This window comes from Fundulus heteroclitus, unplaced genomic scaffold (genome assembly GCF_011125445.2).
Source record: "Fundulus heteroclitus isolate FHET01 unplaced genomic scaffold, MU-UCD_Fhet_4.1 scaffold_53, whole genome shotgun sequence".
Lineage (NCBI taxonomy): Eukaryota > Metazoa > Chordata > Actinopteri > Cyprinodontiformes > Fundulidae > Fundulus > Fundulus heteroclitus.
Window position 1 is genome coordinate 586,917 of NW_023396956.1, and position 24,288 is coordinate 611,204.

The 24,288-nt window shown below is 48.0% G+C and overlaps 1 protein-coding gene across 2 annotated transcripts in view; it reads left to right on the forward strand.

Annotated features, from left to right (window-relative positions):
- Positions 1-24,288, forward strand: part of LOC105920295 (inactive dipeptidyl peptidase 10) — a 136,075-nt gene that overhangs the window by 28,994 nt on the left and 82,793 nt on the right. The window contains exon 1 of one of the 2 annotated variants that reach the window (XM_036132601.1): positions 17,901-18,299. The exons of the other annotated variant lie outside the window; for it this stretch is intronic. Coding sequence (XP_035988494.1) covers positions 18,243-18,299 — 57 coding nt within the window. The 5' untranslated portion in view covers positions 17,901-18,242. Of the gene's footprint in view, positions 1-17,900; positions 18,300-24,288 lie in introns of those variants that run through there. 2 annotated transcript variants of the gene reach the window in all.

The following is a 24,288-nucleotide window of genomic DNA, read 5'->3' on the forward strand; positions in this document are numbered from 1 at the left end:
TAGTCCTGAAAAGCTCTGCCTTCAGAAACGGGTCGCTTCAGAACCCTTTTTCCTCCCTCAGATCCTCCAGAACGGCTCTGATCCAAACTTTAAAGCTTACTGAGGCCCAGCGTGTGCACATGCACGACTTTTCTGCAGGATTGGACCTGAGGAAACTGGGCGTGTGGCTGCTGGTCACTCAGAGATATTTCACAGAAATGCCAGCAGCAGCCGTCTGCTCCACGGCTCGGCTGATGCTGATTGGGTCGCTGGTCCCGTTGGACGGTGGCGGTCTGATTTCTGCTGTAGAGGCGCTGGTCTGCAGGAGAATCAGCACTAAGGCTTTAATTCTCTGCAGCTTTCATTCGCTGCCAGCGTTTAGCCTCAGAGGCTCACACAGAAACAGGTGAAACGCTTTTAACCCGACAGGAAGAGCCGTCTCCACTCAGAGCCCCTTTAAGCTTCCTGTTGGCAGGAAAAAGGCTGATTTCTACAAAGATGTAAACTCAGTCAGAGTCCAGGGTTTGATCAGCGCCTGGCGAGGCCTCCGGCCCGTTCAGAGGTTCTGCAGAACTCCTCAGGGCTACGTGGTCTGCAGGTTCACCTTCCTGCAGGTTAGCTGGGATGGATGGACCTCCGCTGAGGCTGCAGGAGCTCCAGTCTCTGATGGACCTTCTGCAGAACAGAGTCAGTGTGTCAGAACCAGCTCAGGTCCAGAGAGAGGGTGGTTCACAGGAAGTGATCCACAGACAGGGTGCTGAGGATGGGGGGGGGGGGGGGTTCTAAGTCCACCATCATCTCTGCAGTCTGGAGCCCGTTTAGCTCCAGGTGGTTCTGACCGCACCAGTGGACCAGCTGATCCACTTCCTGTCTTCCTCGTCCTGGATCAGAACAATGAACAATGTTCTGCAGGAAAGATTCTGGATCCGATCCCAAGACTCGGACCTTGGTTCTGGTCATGTCTGTGAAACACGGCCAGCTTTCCTGCTCCTCTGACTCTGAGGAGCCCGTTAGCGTCTTCCAATGAGATCCTGGCAGCAGATACTGACCGCTCATCAGTAATCCACAGAACCCCGACTCAGCTGAACAGAACCAGACTTTGGACCTCTGCATTCTCATTCAGATCGGGTTCTGATCCGTTCAGACGTATCAAAAGCTCTGCAGAAGCAGTCTCAGTGCTGGGTCAGGAACCATCCGGACCTGGAGGTGACGCTGACTCTCAGCAGAACGTGTTCCCAGCAGAACCGCCGTAGCGTAGCCAGAAGTCCAAACCGGCCCGCCTCACGTCTTTCTTCTAGTCTCTGATGAGACGAGCGGCTCCGTGTTCGCTCCTCTGCCTCTTTGACGGTCAGATCAACCCGTCTGCTCCTCTGTGTCGGCGTGGCGCCGCTCGCTGCTCCACCGCTCGCTGCTCCACCGCGCAGGAATGGCTGTTGATTGGCTGGTTGGCCACCAGGAGCCATTATTCCTTCCATAAAGCCAGAACCGCTGCAGAGGAGGAGGAGCTGCTCTCTGCGTCCGCCTGCAGGAGCTCAGACAGGAAGCTGAGGCGTAATCCTGCAGGACGCTGTCACCCTTCATGCCTTGCTCCTGAGCACTGAGCACAGAAACAGAACCTTCAACCTTGTCTTTATTGCATGAGCGCCTCCGTTTTTAACAGGCCTCATGAATTAACAATGACCGGACAGGAAAACGGGCTTCTGGGTCGATGAGAGAACCAGAATAACCGGGCCGGCCCCTGAGGAGTAGAGGCCCGTCTCACGGTGCCGGGTTCTCTCTCTCTGAGGACGTAGAACAGCCGAGTCAGCAGTTAGCGCGCAGATCCAGGCTCAGCTTTTAATTTAGTCCATTATTGCTAAAAGATCATGACGCATCAGTCGGTATATCAGCTTGTTTTCAGTGGACCGACCCGGCTGGACCCGGGTCAGGAGTACCGGCCGGGTCAGGAGCATCAGCCCCAACGACCCGTAACTAAAACACTAATTCGTTTTTACCTGTTTTAGACATGACTGAAAAAAACAAGTTACTAAAGTTTTTCATTATATTTTTAAGGTCTCACCTTATTGATCGATTCAGTAATTAAATCTGAATTACATTTATGGTAAAATAATAGATTTAATCAGTAACTGTTGTGCCTCACATGCTAAAGTTCATGATGCTATGTTAGCTAATTGCTGCTGCGCCTCATTAAAGGAACCTGAGCACCTGATTGGTTCACCTGCAGACCGCCTCTTAAATCACTCTATTTCATTTATTTTAATTTGTGAGTGAGAGAAAAACATTCATGCTGCCTGCAGCAGCTGAGCAGAACGTACAAATATGTGAAATATTACCAAAGATGAAGTTTTATTATAATTTCCTCAGTTTGAACTTCAGTTTGGAGATTTTTTAATTGATTGAATTTTGGTCCTTTTGGCTCTCCATAGAATTCTTCTGTTTTATGCTTTTAACATATTGAGGTTCCTTTAAGGGAACCGTACTACAAGACAGAACCGGCTGTTGTCCACCTGCAGACCAGAACCTTACCAGAACCTGCTAGTTTCATGTTTGTGGGTTCGGATGAAGCCTGGTTCTGAATTGGGCCCGGCTGCTCTGGGTTTACAGCACCGAGCCAACGGGACCAAATGTGTCTCCTCAGCACGCCGGTCCAGTTCAGCCCAGTTTTCATCGTAAACCCACACAGACAGAACCACTGAACTGTGGTCCAGGTTCTGTCCAGAGCGGCACCGGGTCCTCTAAAGGTTCTGTCAGAACCCCTGACAGCGGTACCGGTTCAGCTGGACTCCAAGAACCGTCCAGAACCGGCCAACATGTCTGACCTCATCGTTGGACCTTTCTCTGATGCGGTTCTGTACGTGTTTTAATTCTGACTGAGGTCCGGTCCGCTCCGTTAGAACTAAATGTTTCTGGAACCAGATGAGCGTTTCTCTGCTCATCTGCATGTTTTACATAAAATTATGATTTAGCAGCTGAACGATTAAGAGCGTAACGGACCTTCATATCATTTTATAGCAATCATCTAAGACAAACCCGTCATTTTAATCATTTCCTCCATAAAGTTCTGGTACTGTCGGGTTCTGCTCTGATCTCCGCTCTCCCCTTTGGTTCTGGTGCCGCTGTGTGACGCTGTGGCTCGGCATTATGAACGGGTTCTTCCTCCTCTTCCTCCTCTTCCTCTGGGAAGGTCTTCCTCTTAAATGGCCTCGTGTTCTGGATCAGAACCTGGGCTCCAGCTATGGTACCACGGATGGAACCAGAACTTTTGTCCAGATACACATAAAAAGCCAGTGTGTGAGGGAGCAGCACAGCCGGGTTCTGCTGATCTAGAACCAGAATCTCTCGCTCCTCTGCGAGGCTTCGGCTGCAGTTCTGGTTCTGGTGGGTCCAGAAGGAACTGTTGCCTCCTGTGTCTGAACTTAATCAGCTGATTCATGGTTCCGGCTCTCAGAACTCGCTAATCAGCAGCCTTCATCCATCAGAACCCAGCAGAACATTAACACTGGACCCTGACGTGCCGGTACCGGTTCATTAAAGCTCCGTGTAACGAGTTCTGCAGAACCTGTGGCTCAGCCCGGCGTTTATTCAGGACTAAAATATCTCTGCTGACCTCATGAAGAAAATAAAAATTAAAAATAGTAAAATAAAAAAATAAAGCATGGTTTAAATTTTTTATTTACTTTGTGCTGCACGTCTGAATGATTGTAGAGACGAATAACAGCTCATAAAATAAACTTTAACTCTTGACTCCATTTTAATATTTTACTGAGTTTAAAGCTAGAAAAAGATATTCTGTGTGTAGCAGATGGTTTAAATGAGGCTTTGTTGTGTTTTATTTATAAAATGTCACATGAGTGACTTTACAAACGGGGCCACGGCTATTATTACTTCATGACTCTAATATTATTATAATTACATCCCAGCACAGATGCATGGCAGCACTGGTCCTGAAATTCAAATCCAGAAAAATAATTGGTGACGTTCTGGAGCTCCAGGGTTAGTAAGACAGGAAGGTTCTGAATAAAATGACCTTAGTTGTCTTTTGCTGAGCAGTAGAAGCTGAATGGAGGATGAATTTATTGGGACTAAATGCAGGTTCATAAATCTGACGGTCATCTGCAAAGAGTAGGTACAGAAGAAGAAGTCCCAGGATCAGACCCTGAGGAACCCACAGAAAATATGCTGAAGCTGCACTTTTTATCCAGGTGATAAACTCAATGGTCACCAGTGTCCAAATCTGAAAATAAGAAAGACGTTAAAAACCCCAAACAGAGATTCTAGTTATCTCTGTAGATGTTTAAACTAGAATCTCCAGGGAGTTATTTCCCGTCAACTACGACATTTAATTGTTTAAAACGCCGTTTTCTCCTCAGCTGATGAGAAAACGGCTGCAGCAGCCGGAGGTGAAAGTCTCAGAGGTCGGCAGCAGGAGCCACTCCTCCTGTTGCTCTGGTGCTGAGACAGACTCACTGTAGGATGCTCCTGCAACTGTCTGTAGAAACCTTCATCCACTCATGTTCGCCCCCTGGTGGCCGTCTTAACACGCCTCCTCCCAGCAAACCTTTGCTTAATGTCTCGTTTTTCCTTTAGTTTTCATGGACGTCTCACTTTAAACATCTGTGGTCCTCTGTTTCTGGTTCCTGTCACATTTGGGACCGAGCAGGTAGATTATGAGCAGGTGAAGAGCTGCAGGTCTGTCACACCTGCCCTGATTATTGTCTCCATACAGAAATAAGGAGGAAAATCCTCCATGTTCTCCTGGAGAAGCTGAAGAACCTCCTTCTTTCTGAACATTGTCTGCGTTTCCTGCAGACATTTGCCTTTTATAAAAGCAGTGAAATCTTCTGCTACAACAATCAGTCTGTGTGACGTGTCTGCAGTCAACGCGCCGTGCACGCCCGTGCACGCCCGTGCGCGTGTGAGGTTCCCTCTGCCCTTGTTTGTCTTTGCCTGTTACACGCTCATTGGCTAAAATGTCAAGAGCATCAGTTATCCGAGAGAGCAGAGCCACGCGGAGCTTTTTAGGACAAGGGCACCTTTATCAGGATTTCTATTCTGCATTCAGAGAGATGGTCCCATCATGCTGCATCAGTGTCCTCAGTGACCTTCTAACAGCATCTTAGACTGTGGAGCAGAGAGAAACCAAGACGACAAGAGAAGCTGGGAGAGAAACAGAAAATATTCAGATTCAGCTCAAATGATCTAAAACTCCCCGTCTGCCATTTTTCACTGAAAAGCCTTTTTATTCTGGTTCTACACAATCATATCAATTCTTCATCTGTTTTATTTGATATAAATTTATTCTAACAGAAGGAATCAGCTGCAGGTGAGGAGCTGAAGCTCCGCCCACTTTTATCATCTACCACTTCTTCTGGTGTCTCCATCACTGACCTGCTGCTCAGAGTCAGGGTTCTAACCAGCAACCTCCTGGTTGTTGCTCATCAACCCAGCAGCTTGAGCTCAGCTGATTCTTGTTGCAGCCCCCCCCGTTCCTCTTGCAGTGACGGGTATTTATTAAATGTCAAGCGGCCGTAATCAGCCTCTTTCTGCAGCAGAAAGTCCTGCTGGTGTGATGGTGGAGCTCTAACGGCTATAATTTAGATTTCATTAGGATAGCGGCGCAGGTACAGTAGCAGCTGGGGGGGGGGGGGGGGGGCAGCTTGGAGACGCAGGAGGAACATGATGGATGGCAGGAGATGCTGCAGCCAGATAGCAGCTGCTGCTGGAAACCAATCCTGCCTCACAAACGCTCTCTGCTGGCAAAGTTCTGCTGAAGAGCCCAAAGAGAACGCAGCGAGGGAGAAGGAGAACTCACAGCGCCGGGGGAAGAAGGAGGAGAACGTGGAGGTGAGGGAGAACACGATGGAGAACATGTGATGAAGGCCTGCAGCTCCACCTGAAACAGGTTCTGCTCCGATCTGTGAAACAGGAGACACACATGGATCAGAACCACTGATCAGAACCTCTGAGCAGAACCTGTGAGCAGAACCTCTGAGCAGAACGACGTCTGCTGATGACTCTTCACCCCAACGACGAAGAGGTCCACCTCAGCTGAACGCAGCCAGTAGAACCATCTGACGTCTCTCCGTTCTCCAGCAGGGGGTGGTTGCTCTGAGCCCAGAACCTGAGGGATGGTTCCTGGTTCCTGGTTCCTGGATCCAGGTTCCTGGTCCCTGGTTCCTGATCCCTGGTCCCTGGTCCCAGGTCCCTGGTTCCTGGTCCCAGGTTCCTGGTTCCTGGTTCCAGGTCCCTGGTTCCAGGTTCCAGGTCCCTGGTTCCAGGTTCCAGGTTCCTGGTCCCTGGATCCTGGTTCCAGGTTCCTGGTTCCAGGTTCCAGGTCCCTGGTTCCAGGTTCCTGGTCCCTGGTTCCAGGTTCCTGGTCCCTGGTTCCAGGTTCCAGGTCCCTGGTTCCTGGTTCCTGGTCCTTGGATCCTGGTCCCAGGTTCCTGGTAGAGCATCCGTCCCTGGTGCTCCTGCCGTGGAGGCGTTGAACCTTCCAGCAGCTCTGAGACGTGAGTCTTGGTGGATGTGAGTAAAAGCTGCAGAGACGTTGTTCATCAGGAGGTTCTGACCCGCTGACTTTGGGCCAGAACTGTTCGGCCTGCCTCTTCTCGGTTTTTATGGTTTATTTCTATTGTTCTGCTCAGGATTCTGTTTGTTTGGACCCAAACTGCTGGTACTGAACCCTCTGAAGGTCCGACTTAAAACGGGTCCTTTGATGAACTGCTGGAAGAACTTTTATGGCTAAATTATTCTGAGCTGCTCATTCAGTGGAAAATATGCGGTAGAGGAGGAGCTAAACGGGCCTTAATGGTTAATAACTATTATTATAAATTATTAACATTAACAATCTTAATAACGTTAATAATATTAATAACATTGATGTAATTAATGTTAATAATGTTAATAACGTTGATAATGTTATTAATGTTAATAATGTTAACGTTAATAATGTTAATAATGTTAATAATCTTAATAACGTTAATAATGTTAATAATGTTAACGTTGATAATGTTAATAATGTTAACGCTAATAATGTTAATAATGTTAACGTTAATAATGTTAATAATGTTAATAACGTTAATAATGTTAACGTTAATAATGTTAATAATGTTAACGTTAATAATGTTAACGTTAATAATGTTAATAATGTTAATAATGTTAATAACGTTAATAATGTTAACGTTAATAATGTTGATAATCTTAATCTTAATAATGTTAATAACGTTGTTAATGTTAATAATGTTAATAATCTTAATCTTAATAATGTTAATAACGTTTATAATGTTAATGATGTTAATAATGTTTAAAGAATTGCACAATGAGAAGAAATAATACAGATTTACAGATTTATCTTCTTGCCGCTCCTTTTCCAACCATTTATGTAGATTTATGTAAACTGTCTGATCTGGGCCTGTTTTTGCTTTTTATTTTGTTTTATTGTTTATTGGAAGTAATGAATTAAGGAATTAAGGCTCATTCCTGTCATAAAGTTAACAGTTAAATGGAGATAAAATGAGTCCTTCAAGGAGAAACATCCACATTTCTGATTTGCTGTCCCGTTAGTTTTGGTTCTGATCACATGAGCATGAAGTTGGTTCTGAAAGGAGTTCTGAACCCGTCTGAGTGGACCTCCTGCCGGCGCCGCCCGGCCCGCGTTGATCCACGGAGCCGTGAAAACAGCGGCTCCTGGTTCTGGTCGGGTTCTGGTGGAGCAGAGGATGAGTCAGAGAGGCTGTGATGCTACAGGGGGGGCTGGTTCTGGTGGGGTTCTGGTGGGGTTCTGGTGGAGCAGAGGATGAGTCAGAGAGGGCTGGTTCTGGTCTGGTTCTGGTGGGGTTCTGGTGGGGTTCTGGTGGAGCAGAGGATGAGTCAGAGAGGGCTGGTTCTGGTGGGGTTCTGGTCTGGTTCTGGTGGGGTTCTGGTGGGGTTCTGGTCTGGTTCTGGTGGAGCAGAGGATGAGTCAGAGAGGGGTGGTTCTGGATGGGTTCTGGTGGGGTTCTGGTCTGGTTCTGGTGGGGTTCTGGTGGAGCAGAGGATGAGTCAGGGAGGGCTGGTTCTGGTCTGGTTCTGGTCTGGTTCTGGTCGGGTTCTGGTCTGGTTCTGGTCGGGTTCTGGTGGGGTTCTGGTGGAGCAGAGGATGAGTCAGAGAAGGCTGCAGCTTCTCATCAGCTCTCTCTGTAAAGAGCCACAGGCTGTATTGATTCTGAATAATGCTTTGTGTCTCCTCTGACTGCATGCATGCATAATCCTCCCTCATCAGGTTCTGGACGGGGGGGCAGACAGGGGGGGGGGGGGGGGATCAGAGGGGGGGGGGGGTGTCCTTGAGAGGAAAAGGTCGCCATCACTCTGAGAAAGGCAGCAGATCCTCCTGGTTCCACGCTGTGTTCTGGACCGCTACTGACCATTAAGCATTATTAGAACCGGTTCATAGAAACGGACCTTCCTCAGAACCAGCTGTTCCAGAACCAGTGAAGAAGCCCGGTTCCTGCAGAACCAACATGGATCAGACCAACCTCCGCTGCTCACAGGTTGCTTCATGGAGATGCTGCTGGTCCTGTGACCATAAAGGTGGAGCAGCTCCACCCACCCTGAAGAGGTTCTGTTGGGCCCGTTAGAGACCAGCGACCCGTCCAGGCTGGACCTCAGAACCCAGGAAGGCCTGGAACCGATCTGACGAGAGGTCCTGAGGAACGGCTTAGCTGGAGAACACACATTCTGTCTGATCCAGGAGCAGAGGAGAAGGTGGAGGAGCAACAGTGAGGAGAAGAAGGAGAAGAAGGTGGAGGAGCAACAGCGAGGGTGGAGCAGAGGAGGAGAAGGTGGAGGAGCCACCAGGGGAGCGACTCCACTGATGGAGGAGCAGCATGGAGCAGATCCTGCAGCCGCTCGCTCTGACCAAACGCCTCAGATGTGTGGAAGCAGGAGTCTGATTGGCTTCTGTGAAAAGAAGCTTTCTGCAGCCTCCAATCACAGCGCAGCGTTTCTGTGGAGCGCCGCTGCTTCTGCTGGTCAGAAGGTCCCTTTGATGCCCACCACCCGGGGGGCAAACCCAAACTGGAGCATTTTGGAGTCGGTGCTCATGGAAAGGCTGAAGATATGCAAACGGAGGCTGAAAGGAGTAGCTGCTCGCTGCAGGTAGCTGCAGGTAGCTGCAGGTAGCTGCAGGTAGCTGCAGGTAGCTGCAGGTAGCTGCAGGTAGCTGCAGGTAGCTCAGCCCTGCTGCTGCATGAAGAAACTCTGAACCCAAACGCTCGGACTGGCCAGGCTGACACGCCTCAAAAACAGAGAATTATCAATCGTGTTTTCCAGAAATAATCCTTTTTAGTGACGTGAACCTGAGTTTTTATGTTGATGAAAGCCAGAATGCAGAAAGACTCGCTGGTTTCCTGCATGTGGACACGGCCTGAGACCAGGAACCAGGATTAACCACGTTTAACCAGAACCTTTCTGTCTGATGGGTGAAAATGCCACCACGGTTCCATTATGGGTCTCCTGACTGATCCTGGATCAGGTTTAGCTGTGCAGGTTCTGACTAAATAAATCATGTTTCTGATGAGTTTAGCCCAGTTTTCTGATGAGACGTCAGCCTTGTGTGTAAATGTGGATAATCTACATCATAATGGAGTTACTCAGCAGGAGGAGCTTGTTGCAGAGAGCAGCGGCGTTCATCAGGCTGCAGCCGTCCTGCCATCAGAGTCAGGATCACAGGCTGCGGCCGGCGCTGTGATAACGGCGCTCTGATAACGGCGCTCTGATAACGGCGCTCTGATAACGGCGCTCTGATAACGGCGCTCTGAACAGGAAGTAACTCCCACCGAGCCTCGCCGCCACGCAGCAGGTCACTCATGAAACTTTCATCAGTGGCGAGGAGTTCTGAGTACCTGCGCTAAGTTGCCCCAGGGTCATGAATACTTTATCAACAGCAGACACCTCAGCACAAGGCGCTGCTCCACCTGCTCCACCCCCCCCCCCCAGACTTCAGGTGTTCCCCATCCTGCTCCACCTGCTCCCCCCCCCCTCAGACTTCAGGTGTTCCCCATCCTGCTCCACCTGCTCCCCCCCCCCTCAGACCTCAGGTGTTCCCCATCCTGCTCCACCTGCTCCCCCCCCCCTCAGACCTCAGGTGTTCCCCATCCTGCTCCTTCATCGCCTCATCATTCATTCTCCACCATCAATTATTCAACACTCACATGTAGAAACTCACCACATCCCAGGCTGCCTTGCTTTCAGGCTCAGAGCAGGAGTCTGATGGTTCTGATGCTCCACCTGATGCTCAGAGCTCCTCCACCTGCAGCGCAGCAGTCTGATGGTTCTGGTGGTTCTGATGGTTCTGATGGTTCTGGTGGTTCTGGTGGTTCTGATGGTTCTGATGGTTCTGGTGGTTCTGGTGGTTCTGATGGCTCTGATGGTTCTGATGGTTCTGATGCTCCACCTGATGCTCAGAGCTCCTCCACCTGCAGAGCAGCAGAGCAGAGGAGCAGTCTAATGGTTCTGGTGGTTCTGATGGTTCTGGTGGTTCTGATGGTTCTGATGGTTCTGATGGCTCTAGTGGTTCTGATGGCTCTGATGGTTCTGATGGCTCTGATGGTTCTGATGGCTCTAGTGGTTCTGATGGCTCTGATGGTTCTAGTGGTTCTGATGGCTCTGATGGCTCTGATGGTTCTGATGCTCCACCTGATGCTCGGATCTCCTCCACCTGCAGAGCAGCAGAGCAGCAGTCTGTCCAGTCTGGGTCCAGTCAGGGTCCAGTCTGGGTCCAGTCAGGGGTCCAGTCAGGGTCCATTCTGGGTCCATTCTGGGTCCAGTCTGGGTCCATTCTGGGTCCAGTCAGGGTCCAGTGTGGGTCCAGTGTGGGTCCAGTCAGGGTCCAGTCAGGGGTCCAGTGTGGGATCCAGTCAGGGTCAAGTCTGGGTCCAGTCTGGGTCCAGTCAGGGTCCAGTCTGGGTCCAGTCTGGGTCCAGTCTGGGTCCAGTCAGGGGTCCAGTCAGGGTCCATTCTGGGTCCATTCTGGGTCCAGTCTGGGTCCATTCTGGGTCCAGTCAGGGTCCAGTGTGGGTCCAGTGTGGGTCCAGTCAGGGTCCAGTCAGGGGTCCAGTGTGGGTCCAGTCAGGGTCCAGACTGGGTCCAGTCTGGGATCCAGTCAGGGTCAAGTCTGGGTCCAGTCTGGGTCCAGTCAGGGTCCAGTCTGGGTCCAGTCTGGGTCCAGTCTGGGGTCCAGTCAGGATCCAGTCAGGGTCCAGTCAGGGATCCAGTCAGGGTCCAGTCAGGGTCCAGTCAGGGTCCAGTCAGGGGTCCAGTCAGGGGTCCAGTCAGGGTCCAGTAGCAGGGAGCTTCTCAGCACAGATGAAAAGAATCAGCTGTGGATGATTTGGAGCTGAAGCAGCGCAGCAGCTGGATGTGGAGAGCAGAGAAATCCCAACGAGGTCCTGCAGCGATCTGAGAGCAATCAGCCTGTAGCTGCGCTGCAGGAGGAGGACAGCTGGACTCACAGGAAGTGATCAGCAGCTCTTCATGCTGTTGGTGTAGGAACAGTGGGACTGAGCAGAAATGATGCAGCAAAGAACCGTGAAGCAGGCCTACAGCCAAACATCTTCTCACACGTGGTCTCCTTCCACAGACTCCACCGTCATGACAGGTGTGTTTATATATCCACCCGTTTAATCTGAGCAGCCAGGAACCAGAGAGGAGGAGAAGGTCATCTGGACCTGGAGAGAGGATGGACCACCTGCAGACCTACCAGGACATGAAGGTCCACCTTGATGAACCGTGAACACGTCATCTACATGATGAAGCACGGCGGTGGCAGCATCATGCTGTGGAAGCAGGTCAGAGCTGATGGAGAATCCTGGAGGAGAACCTGGTGGAGGCTGCAGGAGACCTGAGACCTCGGTGGAGGTTCTCCTTCCAGCAGGAGAACCAGCCTGAACCTGCAGCCTGAGGCATTATGGGATGGATTAGATCAGAGGAGGTTCATGGGTCAGAACGGCCTAGTCAAAGTCCAGATTTAAATCTAACTGAGAATCTGTGAAAACTGATGTTCCAGATGTTCTCCATCCAGTCTGAGGTGGAGACGTTCTAGAGAAGAACGTCAGTCTGGAGACGTCCAGAGCTGCTGGAGACAGAAGACCTGCAGCCAGAGGAGGTTCTGCAGGGTTCTGGATCAGAGGATGAATATAAAGGCACTCCACACTTTTCAGATTAAACAGTCTTTAAAGCGCTGTAGTTTCTCTTTCCTCCGTCTCCTTCCACACCTGACTGCCTCCATCCTGAGGTCCTCCTGCCTCCATCCTGAGGTCCTCCTGCCTGGAGTCTGCACCTCACATTTAAAAGGCCTGAGTCAGCGTCCCCGCGGCGGCGTCCCCGCGGCGTCCCCACGGCGTCCCCGCGGGGGCGTCACCGCCTAACAAAGACAAACGGACGTCCTGCTCCTCTGAAGGAGAACCAACCTTCACCTGCAGATGAACCAATGCTGTAGAAGTTCTCCTCCATGGAGATCCTGCTCTGTCCACTCGTCCACTGCATTAGTCTCTGTCAGTGGGCGGCGCGCAGAAGCAAAGGTTAAGAGGAATTTATGCTAATCTGAACTCTTGTTCGGCTCTCAGCTCCCCCACAGCAGGATGACGGAGATGTTCTCCTCATCCTAAAACCTCTGGTAGAACCTGTGCTGACCTTAAAGGATGTCCAGCCCTCTCTTCAGGAGAATCTGTCAGGGTGATTGCTTTCTAATGATTTCCTGTCACCCTGCTGCTGCAGAGGGACAAACAAAGCGCTGATATGAGGGTGAGAACGTGGCGGTTCTGCCCTCAGAGTTCTGCTGCTGGCCCGTCTCCAGCTCTAAGAGGTTCTGGATGCAGGATGTCCCGCTGCTGTGTGGTGGAGATGCAGGGAGGACGCGGTGTGCTCGCTCTCTGGGACTCTGGTCCTGTTTCTAACAGCGCTGGCCTCAGAGAGCTGGGAGCACCTCACACAGCGCCGGGGGCCAGAACAGTCCGAGGTCCGCTTGGTGCCGCCTGGGTTCTGCTGGAAGTTAACGACTTGACCCGGCAGAAGGGAGGCGGCTGCAAAGTAGATGAAGATCACTAAAGCTTTTCTCTTCACTCATAGGGTTCCATAAATGTTTCTGCTAAGCTTGTTCCTTCCAGGGACCCGTATGGAGGGGTTCTGCTGCTCTGAGTAGTCAGTATTTACCGACTGGTCAGAACCGATGGTACCAGGTCCAGTTCTGCGTGAAGAGGTGCACAGGTGTACCACAGGTGTACCACAGGGCTCGGTTCCTGGACCTTCATTCATCTTCCACCTGTATGTTCTAATGTTTGCAGAGGGTACTGTGATTTATTTATGGTGCCGGTGCGACCCGGGTTATGAATGAACCAAAGAACCACGTTTGAAGCAGAACGTGTCTGGAACATCCTGGGAGTGTTTCTCAGGTAGACGCAGACCAGAGATCAAAAGCTGTTCCTGGAGGTCTGATTCATTTAGAAAACTTTCATTTAAAGCTCATCTGAAAAAGGTTTGCTATAGAGTCCCATTTAATCTGCATGAGAAATGACCAGAGTTACTGTCTACCTGCTTTAAACGCATCATCATCTGCATACAGGCAAACTGGTTTGACCAGAAATCTGTCCGTCGTCATGACTGATGCTAGAAAAATACATATTTATGAGCAAATGTTTTACATGTGAAGGTTTTATGAGCTGATTTATTAACTTAAAGCCAACTATACTGTCAAACAAAGATCTTCTGTGGATCTTTGGCTCAGTCTCCACTCTGGTGATTATTACAGCGCTGAACTTTTATTTAAAGCTCATTTAAGGAAGTGAGTCAGCACTAACATCACATCTGGTATCATAGCAACAACGTCTGACCCTGGGTTGGTCCTGCTTTATTAAGACGTCTGTAGAATAGGATTTCTTCTATTAATTAAGCACGTTTATGATATTAATGGTTAAGTTAAAGTTGAAATCTAGTTTAATGTTTGGATCACGTGGCGCTCTGGTTCACCTTCACTTTTACTTTTCAGCTTCCCTTTTATTCCATTTTGTTCTCAAACCAAAGCAGTTTAGCTTTTTAATTCTTTCTATGAATGATGTAAAGAGTCAGGATTTAATTTAACTGTATGTTATCTGAATGCTTAGTATTACTGTCTACTCCTGTTTTATTCTGGTTCTGATCCAGGCCCGTTTGTCCCTGCTGATCCTGAAATAACGGCAGATCTCCTCCTGCTTTACTACCTGGTTTACCGTCATGTCCGCACATCCTTACAGCAGAATGTAGAAAAATTCCTTAAATCTTTTTCAAATAGTGTAAAAACTTCTCCTAAAACTGCTGCTGATGATGGAAGTCCACATTTTCACCGCCTTGTAATTAGCTGTCAGCCTCAATAGTATCTGTAATTCTTTTGCTACTTTACGGTAAAAAATACTTTGTTCATGTAACTCCACCTAAATCCATCAATCATTCCTTTAAGCAATATTTATTTTAACAGGAACTCTGCTGGTTAAATGCTGCGATGAATGGAGCTGCAGCTAGCTTACCTGTCCAGGTTTGTCTGGGTGAAGTTAGCATGACAGCACGAAGTAGGCCTTGATGCATTAATGATGTATTATCCTGATTATTATTGGCTGACATGTGGACCAGGAATCTGAGATAAAAGCAGGTTAAACTAACCTGAAAGCAGCAGCCGTGGCTTTTATTCAGACAGTGATTAAACACAGAGCAACACGAGGAAATCTAAAGCAACATGGAGACATCACGCTGTGTCTGCTTGGAGTCCAGGCCGGTTCCTCCTCACGCTCAGCCAAATCCCAGCAGGGTCCAGAAACCTGGAGGGATACCAGCACTTTCTGCTCCTCTGGCCTTAAACTAAACCAGATCTGAGGCTAATTTCAGCTCAGCCCACATGACGGCTGATGACTGGAAGATGCTGGAGGTTGTTTGATGAGCACAGAAGGCGTCAGTAGACAGAACGCTGAGGGAAGCAGCTGCAGCATCTAAATATCTGCATGTGTATCTGGAGCTGCTGCTGCTGCTGCTGCTGCGGCGTTAGCAGCACTGAGTGTTGCTTCCTTCTCAGATCAGATTAATGGCCGCTGTCCACAAAATGGACTTACACAAATCAATTTGAGCCTTTATTATGATCAAACAGTTCTTCAACGCTGCTGCTGCTCTCCACTCAAATGTCCTCTCAGTTTTTAATCTGCAGACGTCTGGAGAGTGACAGAAATCTGAATATCGATCCTGCTCTGGGGCGACAGGAAGCCAGAGAAGGATTTCAGCTGTTTCCTTGTTTTATTTCACTGTTTGGGCTCAAAGGAGCAAATTTAGCATGAAGCTCTGCAATGAGGACCTCCTTTAATAAAAGTTCTGCCATGCAGGAACCATCTTCTGGGCTTCACTGCAAAAAAGGAACAAAAGGAGGTAAAAATGTCTTGAAATTATGTTTCCTTGATTTGAGCAGCCTAATAAGACTATTTGCCAATGGAATGAGTATTTCACCCTAAAATAAGATAATTAGATATCCTGCACTTGGAGATGAATTGTTGTTATTTTAAGTGCAAACATTTCCATTGGAAAATGTTTTTATTTACTTGATCAAACGAAGGAAAATGCACTCATTTCAAGACAAAATACTGTTATTTCCCTTTTTGCAGTGTTTTTTGTAAGCATAATGTTAGTGAGCTGAATATCAAAGTGTAACAACCGGATTTCTACAGAGATGTTGCTGTTTATTGTCAGATTACAGTGGAGAAAATTACAGTCAGGCTTTCTTGGTGTGTTGGTGGCCATCACTGGACGCCTTAATTACTGAAATATTAAATGAATGCACAATGCTCCCTCTTAACGCTGAAAACACAGAGATGCTTTTTGCTCTGCTGTGAAAGTCAAGCTTCCTGCTGGGATGTGTGAGTTAAGCAGACACACTGAGTCTGCTTTGCTTCTGCTTTCTCTATTCTGAGAATGAGTTCAAACATTTAGAGCATTTTTTCCATCAGTTTCAATAGTGGCCATAATAAAGGGTTACAGAGTCAGTTCATTTCTAGACTATCATTAATTAAAGCAACTAGATCTTGATGAATAATAATCTTTTTAAATCCAGAGAGTCACTGACATGAGAGAAAAAACGATGGATTTCAGTCTAATTTCTTTAAAAACTGTAAATTCATCCTGAAGTGAAATAAGGAAGCAGTGCTTCAGCGAGCAGCAGGGCTCTTCCTGCTCCACATGTTAACGGCTGAATGTGTGTGAGCCGTTCCCTTCATGATCCCTAACAAGCTGAGTAATTCACCATGAGTCTAAATCAGATAGAAACCATCGATCCTTGTCTGGCCACAACAGATACGGGTCTAAAAACGGCGGGCTGAGCCGCCTCCCTCCACGGCCCGCTGTGAGTCAGATAAGGAGGCTGGCGTGGCGTTGCAGGTGTCACTTCTCTGCTAAGTGCTCCAGATGCCTCCTCAGCCCCTCTCTGTTAACGAGCTGCGAGGAGATGAACCCGTTCTGCTTTTATTGACCATTTAAGCCCAACGCTTCAGGCAACTTACAGCTGAGCTTAGACAAAGCAGGGAGGACTGCAGCTGTGAGACGCCGACCGTGGTGGAGGTGGAGGTGGAGGTGATGGAGGAGGTGGAGGGGCAGGTGGAGGAGTGAGTCCTCGTCACAGATGAGACGACACCATGCAGAGCGCCTGCAAGCTTTCACACCACATTCCTTCAGCCACATAATACAGCAGGTTACCTGTAGGGGTACACATCTGTTACCTATAGGGGTACCTATAGAGGTACACACCTGGTACCTATAGAGGTACCACTATAGGTACCTCTATAGGTACCTATAGGGGTATGCACCTGGTACCTATAGAGGTACCTATAGAGGTACCCCTATAGGTACCTCTATAAGTGCCTATAGAGGTACCTATAGAGGTACCTATAGGTACCTCTATAGGTGCATTTATAGGTACCTATAGGGGTACGCACCTGGTACCTATAGAGATACCTACAGAGGTAGCTACCTCTATAGGTATCTCTATAGGTAACTATAGAGGTAGCTATAGGGGTACCTCTATAGGTACCAGGTGCATACCCCTATAGGTACCTATAGGTACCTCTATAGGTACCCTATAGGCACTTATAGAGGTACCTATAGGGGTACCTCTATAGGTAACTATAGAGGTAGCTATAGAGGTACGTAGGGGTACGTAGACGGTAGTTACAGTGGTGACCTACGAGGAACCTAGAAGGAACCTACCAGTCTCCGTGTGCGTCTGAAATTAAGTAAACACAAACATTTTAAAGTTCTAACCAAGAAACCAACTGGACCAACTTGATGTTTCATGTGAATTTAAATAAAACACGTTTTATCACAATAAAATGTACTTTTGAACACCGGAAACTATTTTTTTTTATGATTGTATGAATTTGCTGCTGACCCGGTTCATATGAAGAAAGTTCTGGTCCCAGTAGACGCCTTTGTACTGTAGATGATACCTGATTTATTCTTAATTTAACGGATTTAACGGATTTAACGGATTTAACGGATTTAACGTTCACCTGATGTTTTCTGGGTTGGTTCATTTGGATTTGGACCGTGCTGACATCTGGTCAGAACCAGGAGAGGAACCGCTTTGTACTGATTCATGCCTGGAGTCCCATTTCACCTGCTGCTTGCGTCAGCCTGGCTTTGGTTCTGGCTTTGGTTCTGGTTCCCATCAGCAGTGGACCCAGACTGGTCGGCTCGGCTTGATGGTACCGAGCCTGCAGGGTTCTGTTCAGTCATCATGCTCTCCACAATTTTATCAGGACCGTTTCCTGAGGAGGCTGCACCCCCCCCCCTCCCTCCTCCCCCCCTCCTCCTCCTCTTCCTCCTCCTCCTCCTCCTCCTCCTCTTCCTCCGCCCCCCCCCTCCTCCTCCTCTCGGTGTGAGCTGCATCCTCCAGAATCTCTGGCAGACCACAGCAGCACCTCCTCTGCGATGTGACAACATCTCCATCGCTTCTGTCGCTTCCACAACCAGCGCGTCTCAAACTCTCCTCCTTTTCCCGGAGGGGGTTCTGCAGCGGTTCTACAGCAGTTCTGCAGCGGTTCTGCTCCGGTCCTGCTCCGATTCTGCAGCGGTTCGGCACCGGCTTCTCCTCCTCAGCTCCGCGCACATCTCCAGTCGTGACAGAACCGTCGCTCCTGTTTAACATTCCGCGGCTGAACTGGGTCCGGTTCTGCGCGGGTTCTGGGAACAAGGATTGGACCAAGTTTAAAGAGAGGAGCCTGACCATGACAGCCACGAAGGAGCAGCAGAACCAGAGACCGAACCAGCCGCAGCAGGACGAGGTGAGCTCTTCCTTTCATTCCAGCCTCAGTCTCCCTGACGGAACCGCCAGGTCCAACAGAACCGGCGGCTTGATTCTGCGCAGAAGCGCCTTTAGAGCGGATTCGGGTTCAGTGTTCTGTGCAGATGATGAGGAGGAGCGGAGGCTCCTGGTGAGGAAGAGCAGGGGCCCCGCAGGGACCCCGGGGGGGGGGGGGCATTGTCCTGCAGCATCACTGACTCCTGCAGGAGGTCCCGGTCTGGGCGTGTGGACCTGCTCACCTGGGTGTAGGTGACGCTGTGCTCCCCCTACACCTCAGCGTTCAACCTGCTCACCTCCACAGCTCACCTGTCCCTGCACCTGACAGCTCCCCCCCCCCCCCCCGGTTCTGGTGCTTCTTCCTGGATCACCGTGTTCTGAGAGATCCCTGAAACAGCAGCAGGTCCCCTGAGATATAGCCCCCCCCCCCCCCCCACAGGCCCCCCGCCCTGCAGCTTCAGGCTGATTTCCTGACGGACAGCTGGCTGTGGGGGGGGGGGGGGGCTTTCAACCATTACAGAGCAAATCTGAAAAGTGTGGCCTGCCTTTGCATTGATCCCAGCTACTCTGTCGTAGATATTTGCTTTAATTATTGCTTATTGTTAATATTATTGTTCCCTCCCTGTACTTTGGTCAGTCTGATAGAGTCCAGTCAGATTGGGGCGATGCCCACATTCTTCCTGCAGGGGGCGCTCACACTGAAATATCATTTCAGAAGAGCTGGTTCTGAGTGCCAAGATAAGGCCCTTTGGTTTTTGCATGAGGAAGGAACCAGAACCAGAACCCTGCAGAACCTCCTCTGGCTGCAGGTCTTCTGGGTTCTGTCTCCAGCTCAGCCATGGAGAACCTCTGAGGCCAGAAAGAGAAGCGCTGGACTCTGGTCTGGTGACTCCTGAAGGTTGCTGGTTGGATTTCCTTTAGGGTCTCAGCTGTTGTGACGTCTCTGAAGGCTCGGCTTTCAGAACCGGAGCTGTTTGTGTTCGGACCGGGTCGTCCTGCTGCTCACCTTTTCACTGCATGACGGCGCTGAAGCTCAGCTCAGCGTTGTTTCACTGGAAGCTTATTTTCTGGTTCCACTGCAGAGTGGAAAGGAGCCTTGGAGAAATAACCTTGGTGCTGGAATAATAAGACTTAAGCCCACAGCTTTCTGCTTCGCCTGAGTCAGGAAATCCTTCATAGCACAACTCCAGCAGCCAATTTGTTCTTCGTTAAGCTGCCACAGAAATACTCTGAGGTGCATAAAAGGCCTTCCATCGGTTAGCCAGAGCGTTTCTACCTAGTCTGGCTCCTGTGAGGCTCTGATGGAAGGACTTTAGGTAAAATACGGTGAAATGATGATGAAGGTGACGTCCTGAAACAGTTCAGCAGATAACCATCAGTCAGCTGGCCGTCTGACCACACGACATCCAGTCAATCATCTAATCAGGGCTGAACTGGACCGAATGGAGCAGACGGAACCGACCGGCTCTGTGGGATTTGGGTTCATTTCATGCTGAACTGGACATATTTCTGTTGAATATTGAGTTTATGTGCAACGCCATCATGGCAACCCGTTACCTGCTGAGAAATATTAAAACACCTTGAGATGATATCTGTAGTGATTGGAGCTAGACGGATAAACTGGAAATGGACGATATCTTTATTATAGCAATAATCTCCTTTCATCAGTTTATCTTTGACTGAGAGTTGACCGTCTGCAGAGAATCAATAACTCAATAATTCACTTTATTTTTACTACTGACTCACATCATGTCGACTCTGGTCTGCTTTTTAAACCAGGAAAAAGTCTAAACTTTGTTTTTCTCGTGACAAAGGGAACCATTTAGAAGGTTCAGCCAGCTAACAAGCAGTGCACAGCCAGAGCAAACCTGACTGGGTTTGTTTTCTCGTTAAAGTCACGGAGGCAGGAAGCATCTGTTAGGATTCTGACCTGACGAATACTTATTTGAATAAAAGAGTTTTCTCACAAATATATGAAATTAATCTAAAATATTTTATAAATAATGTCATTTCTTTAATCTGCAATGGTCCTAATCCAATTTTAGGGGAGAAATTACAAGAATAAAGTAATAATAGAATAAAGAACATTACAAGAATTAAGCAATTACCAGAACAAAGTTACAATATTATGAGAATAAAGTCACACAACCGTTTCATACTCCTGATAATAATAAATAATTTAATGTGCAAAAATAATTTATTATTTCCTCATTGGTGAAACTGGTACCAAAGCATAAATTCACAGGATGCTGAACATTCCTGGTTCTCACACGGCGGGGATAACTGTGCTTTTGGCTACAGTTTACCTGAAATTACTTACTTTATTTATCACTTTATTTGCATAATTTCCAAAGCCTAAAAACGCTGCAGCCTCTGGTTCTGTTAGAGAACAAATGAGGCGTCTGTTTTACGCTGAGCACCGATCCTGAGCTTTAAACCTGGATCTCCTCTCTGATCTGGGATTAAACTTCCTGATGTCTGCAGAAACTACAGCCGTCGTGGTAAAAGTGGATAAAAACGCCGTTAGACATCAGCTGAAGCTCTGAGGTCAACTTTCTTATTTTCTTCTGCAGCAACGTTTAGATTTTTACAGCTGATCTTCACCTTTTCCACTGATTAAAGCAGCAGACAGTAACGCCTGGAGCTGGCACCCTGAAGACCTCCTTTATTCAGAAGTCTCTGAATTTATGGTCAATTTCAGCTAAAATCACTAAAAGCCCAGAAGGCGGTTCTAAGAAAGCTGATGTGAACCAGAATCAGGACTGAACTGGTTTGTTCCACCTTCACAGCTTCATTTCTAACTTAAAGCAGCCATGGGAGAAGCTCCATCTTTGTTTCTTAGACCTCCGCTCATCCAAAGCCTGAGCTGGAGCGGCTCAGCCGGTTCTGGGAGGTCCCTGCCGGGCCCAGCGACCCAAAACGTTCTAAAAAGGATCATTTCTATCCCTGGTAAAGGATCTATGGACAGTAAAATACTCCACAGTGTAGCAGCGGGTTAGGAATCACTGTCATTCCTCCCAGATTAAACCCAGATTAAAGTTGGGCTCTGTTTAGCCGGATAACTTTCTATTTCTCACCGTTAGCATCCGGGTTTTCCAGCTCGGCGCTGTTGGTGAAGTCTCAACACTTCATCATCTTTACTGATAACAAACCCACAATCTCTCCAGACTGAAACGCTTCATTTCTTCTACTTTTATCAGTGTGGGTAAATAAACCGACAGCTGTTACAGCGGATCTGGACCGGGCCTGGAGCGGGATAGAGTCATTGTTCTCCCCGTTCTGGATTAAAATGTTTCCCCAGACCAGGAAACAGCCCTGCAGACGCAAGGCAGGCGATGCTGGCGCCTTGAAGGGAGAGGAAGAGATGCTGAAGTATTTTAGTCACAAACGCCTCCTCAGTTTCATTTCACTGATTTTCCAATGACGCTGATGGTGATTCCATCCATCCATCCATCCCTCCATCCTTCCATTCATCCATCCATCCATCCATCCATCCCTCCATCCATCCATCCATCCATTCATCCATCCATCCATCCATCCATCCCTCCATCCTTCCATTCATCCATCCATCCATCCATCCATCCATCCATCCATCCATCCATCATCCATCTCTCTCTCACACCATGAATTCTGGCTGTGTGCTCCACTGCAGAATCAGCACCACAGTGACCCAGTAGTGGGGTTGACCTAATAACCTCAGGCAGAAGCACGGTACCGTTCCACTCACCTCAGCATGCTGACTGGTTGAACTGGTGGGACGTGATCTGGCTAAAAATTATCTCTCCAGAATTTCATTCACCTCCAATGATCCCAGTATAAACAGACCATTCAGAACAGGAGGATGTCAGGTGAGTCTAAGCAGGTGAGTGTGAGCAGGTGAGTGTGAGCAGGTGAGTCTAACAGGTGAGGGCAGGGCATGCTCTCTGTGGGCTCCTTGTTCTCGTCATGTAGTGACGATGCACTCAGACTGCTCCAGATGCTCGTGGGTTAAATGAGAAACGAATGGTTTCTGTTGTTTGTCGGTCAATCATCAGATTAATGAGAAGCTATAATGGATAAAATGACTAAAGGAGAGCGCAGCGTGTTGGAGAACACTCAGAAAATCCATTTGGACAGAAATGTTTGAATTCAGGAAGTGTCTCTGGATGAATGTGTTATAAGGTCATAGATGCTCGGCCCACATCTTGTCTCTGAACTCTGAACGCTGAGGCTGAGCAAAGAGAAGCAGATTCTATAAAGCATCAGATGTGCCTTTATTTACTACCCTAAAATGTCCCTTTTTCTTTCTAATGATTTGGCCTCCAGCTTTCTTCTCTCTGACTAACGCTGACAGCGCTGGGTCTGGTGCTGCGCTGCTAGAAAGCGTCAGCTCTTTAGTGTTCCTCCTGTCCTGGGTGGTGACCTAAATGAGCCACCTTTGTGTCATAAAGCCTCTCTGTGTGTCCCGAGGCGAGCGGAGCCCCGAATTAACCGGCGCTGACACATTCTCAATCCCCCAGCGGATTAAAAGCCAATTACAGAGTTTGAGTCATCAGACTGCAGTCAGACCTGAGACAGCAGGAATTAAAGACGAGGACCTGGGAGATGGCAGGGATAATAAGTTGTGTTGGGGTCAGATGGTGTTTAACATGTAAAGGATGCTGCAGGTGTCTTCTCCGTGCTTCAGATGGGATGCAGGCACTGATTGCATAACGCTGAACCTTCCTGCAGACATGATGCCAGAACTACGGAGCCAGTAAAACAACAAGTGTCTGTTTTATTGATGCAAGCCTTTAGATTTCATGTTTATGCTCTGATTTATTGCGTAGCGTGGACAAACACGGCTCTATAGGCTCCCTCCTGCTGCTCCGTTACACTTATTGGACTTTTTCTGACACAAACTTCAGCTGCTGATGGATTTTTGTTGTAAAACTGAGTCAAATTCAAATACTTTATGCGCTTCATGTCTCAGTTATGTGCAGAAACTTAAGCAAAAGCTATTTTTCTTCCTGAATACGTCTGATTAATATTGATATATTGGCTCCTGCCAGTTCATCAGCTCAGCTTGGATGAAGTGCTGTTGTGTTTCTGGCAAACAGGGTTTTCTGCAGCTTTAGGACTGTGTGTAAGCGCCGAGGGCAGGCGGGATCGATTTCACTCCCAGGGGTGGATAATCAAAGGCTCATCTGAAAGGCCACTGACACTGATAGCGCTGCACAGACGGGCCGATACACCAACATCTTTCTATCATTGACTCTCTACTGTTCTCACTCACCAGAGACAAAGGCTGCACATGCACAGACCTCTGCAGTATAACTGCTCCATTACTTAGGATTTTCCATCTGACATTTTCAGGCCATAAAATGTCCAAATAGAGAAAGTTGAGACATTTTCAATTAGATATTTGAATTTATTGTACCAGTCCTCCACTGCTACTGTTCTGCAATGCATTGCTGCTCCTTGAAGCTCTTCAGGAAACATTTTCCTAAATAAGGAAATTGAGGAAAAGCCAAAAAAAGTGTATAAATAGAAAATAAAGAGTTACCAAGATGCTACTTGGTAATGTCTGATTGGCTCAGACCAACGTTGTCTAAAATGTGGCGGCAAAGAAATCTGCTAAAACAGATAAACTAAAATATGTTAAAAATACTGTTGTTTAATTTAATCTCAATTAATCGCATAATTTCAATAGTTAATTTGAGATTAATCGCAAATTAACTGCATATTTCATCTTTTTATTTCTGAATGTGTAAAAGCCTATTTGGCCATTTTAATATGCAAATTTGCAATAAATGACTCAAGTAAAAAACTTGCTTGTACAAGTTTCGGAAACTGGAGTGAAAACATCCTGGTGCCTTAAAATGTTAATCTCTGGCTAATAATGGCTAAATCATTAATCTTAATGCCCTGATGTTTGCACAATGTGTATACATCAAATAAATGTGTAAATAAATACCTGTTTTTGTGCCGAAATATTTTGTCTCTTAAACAAA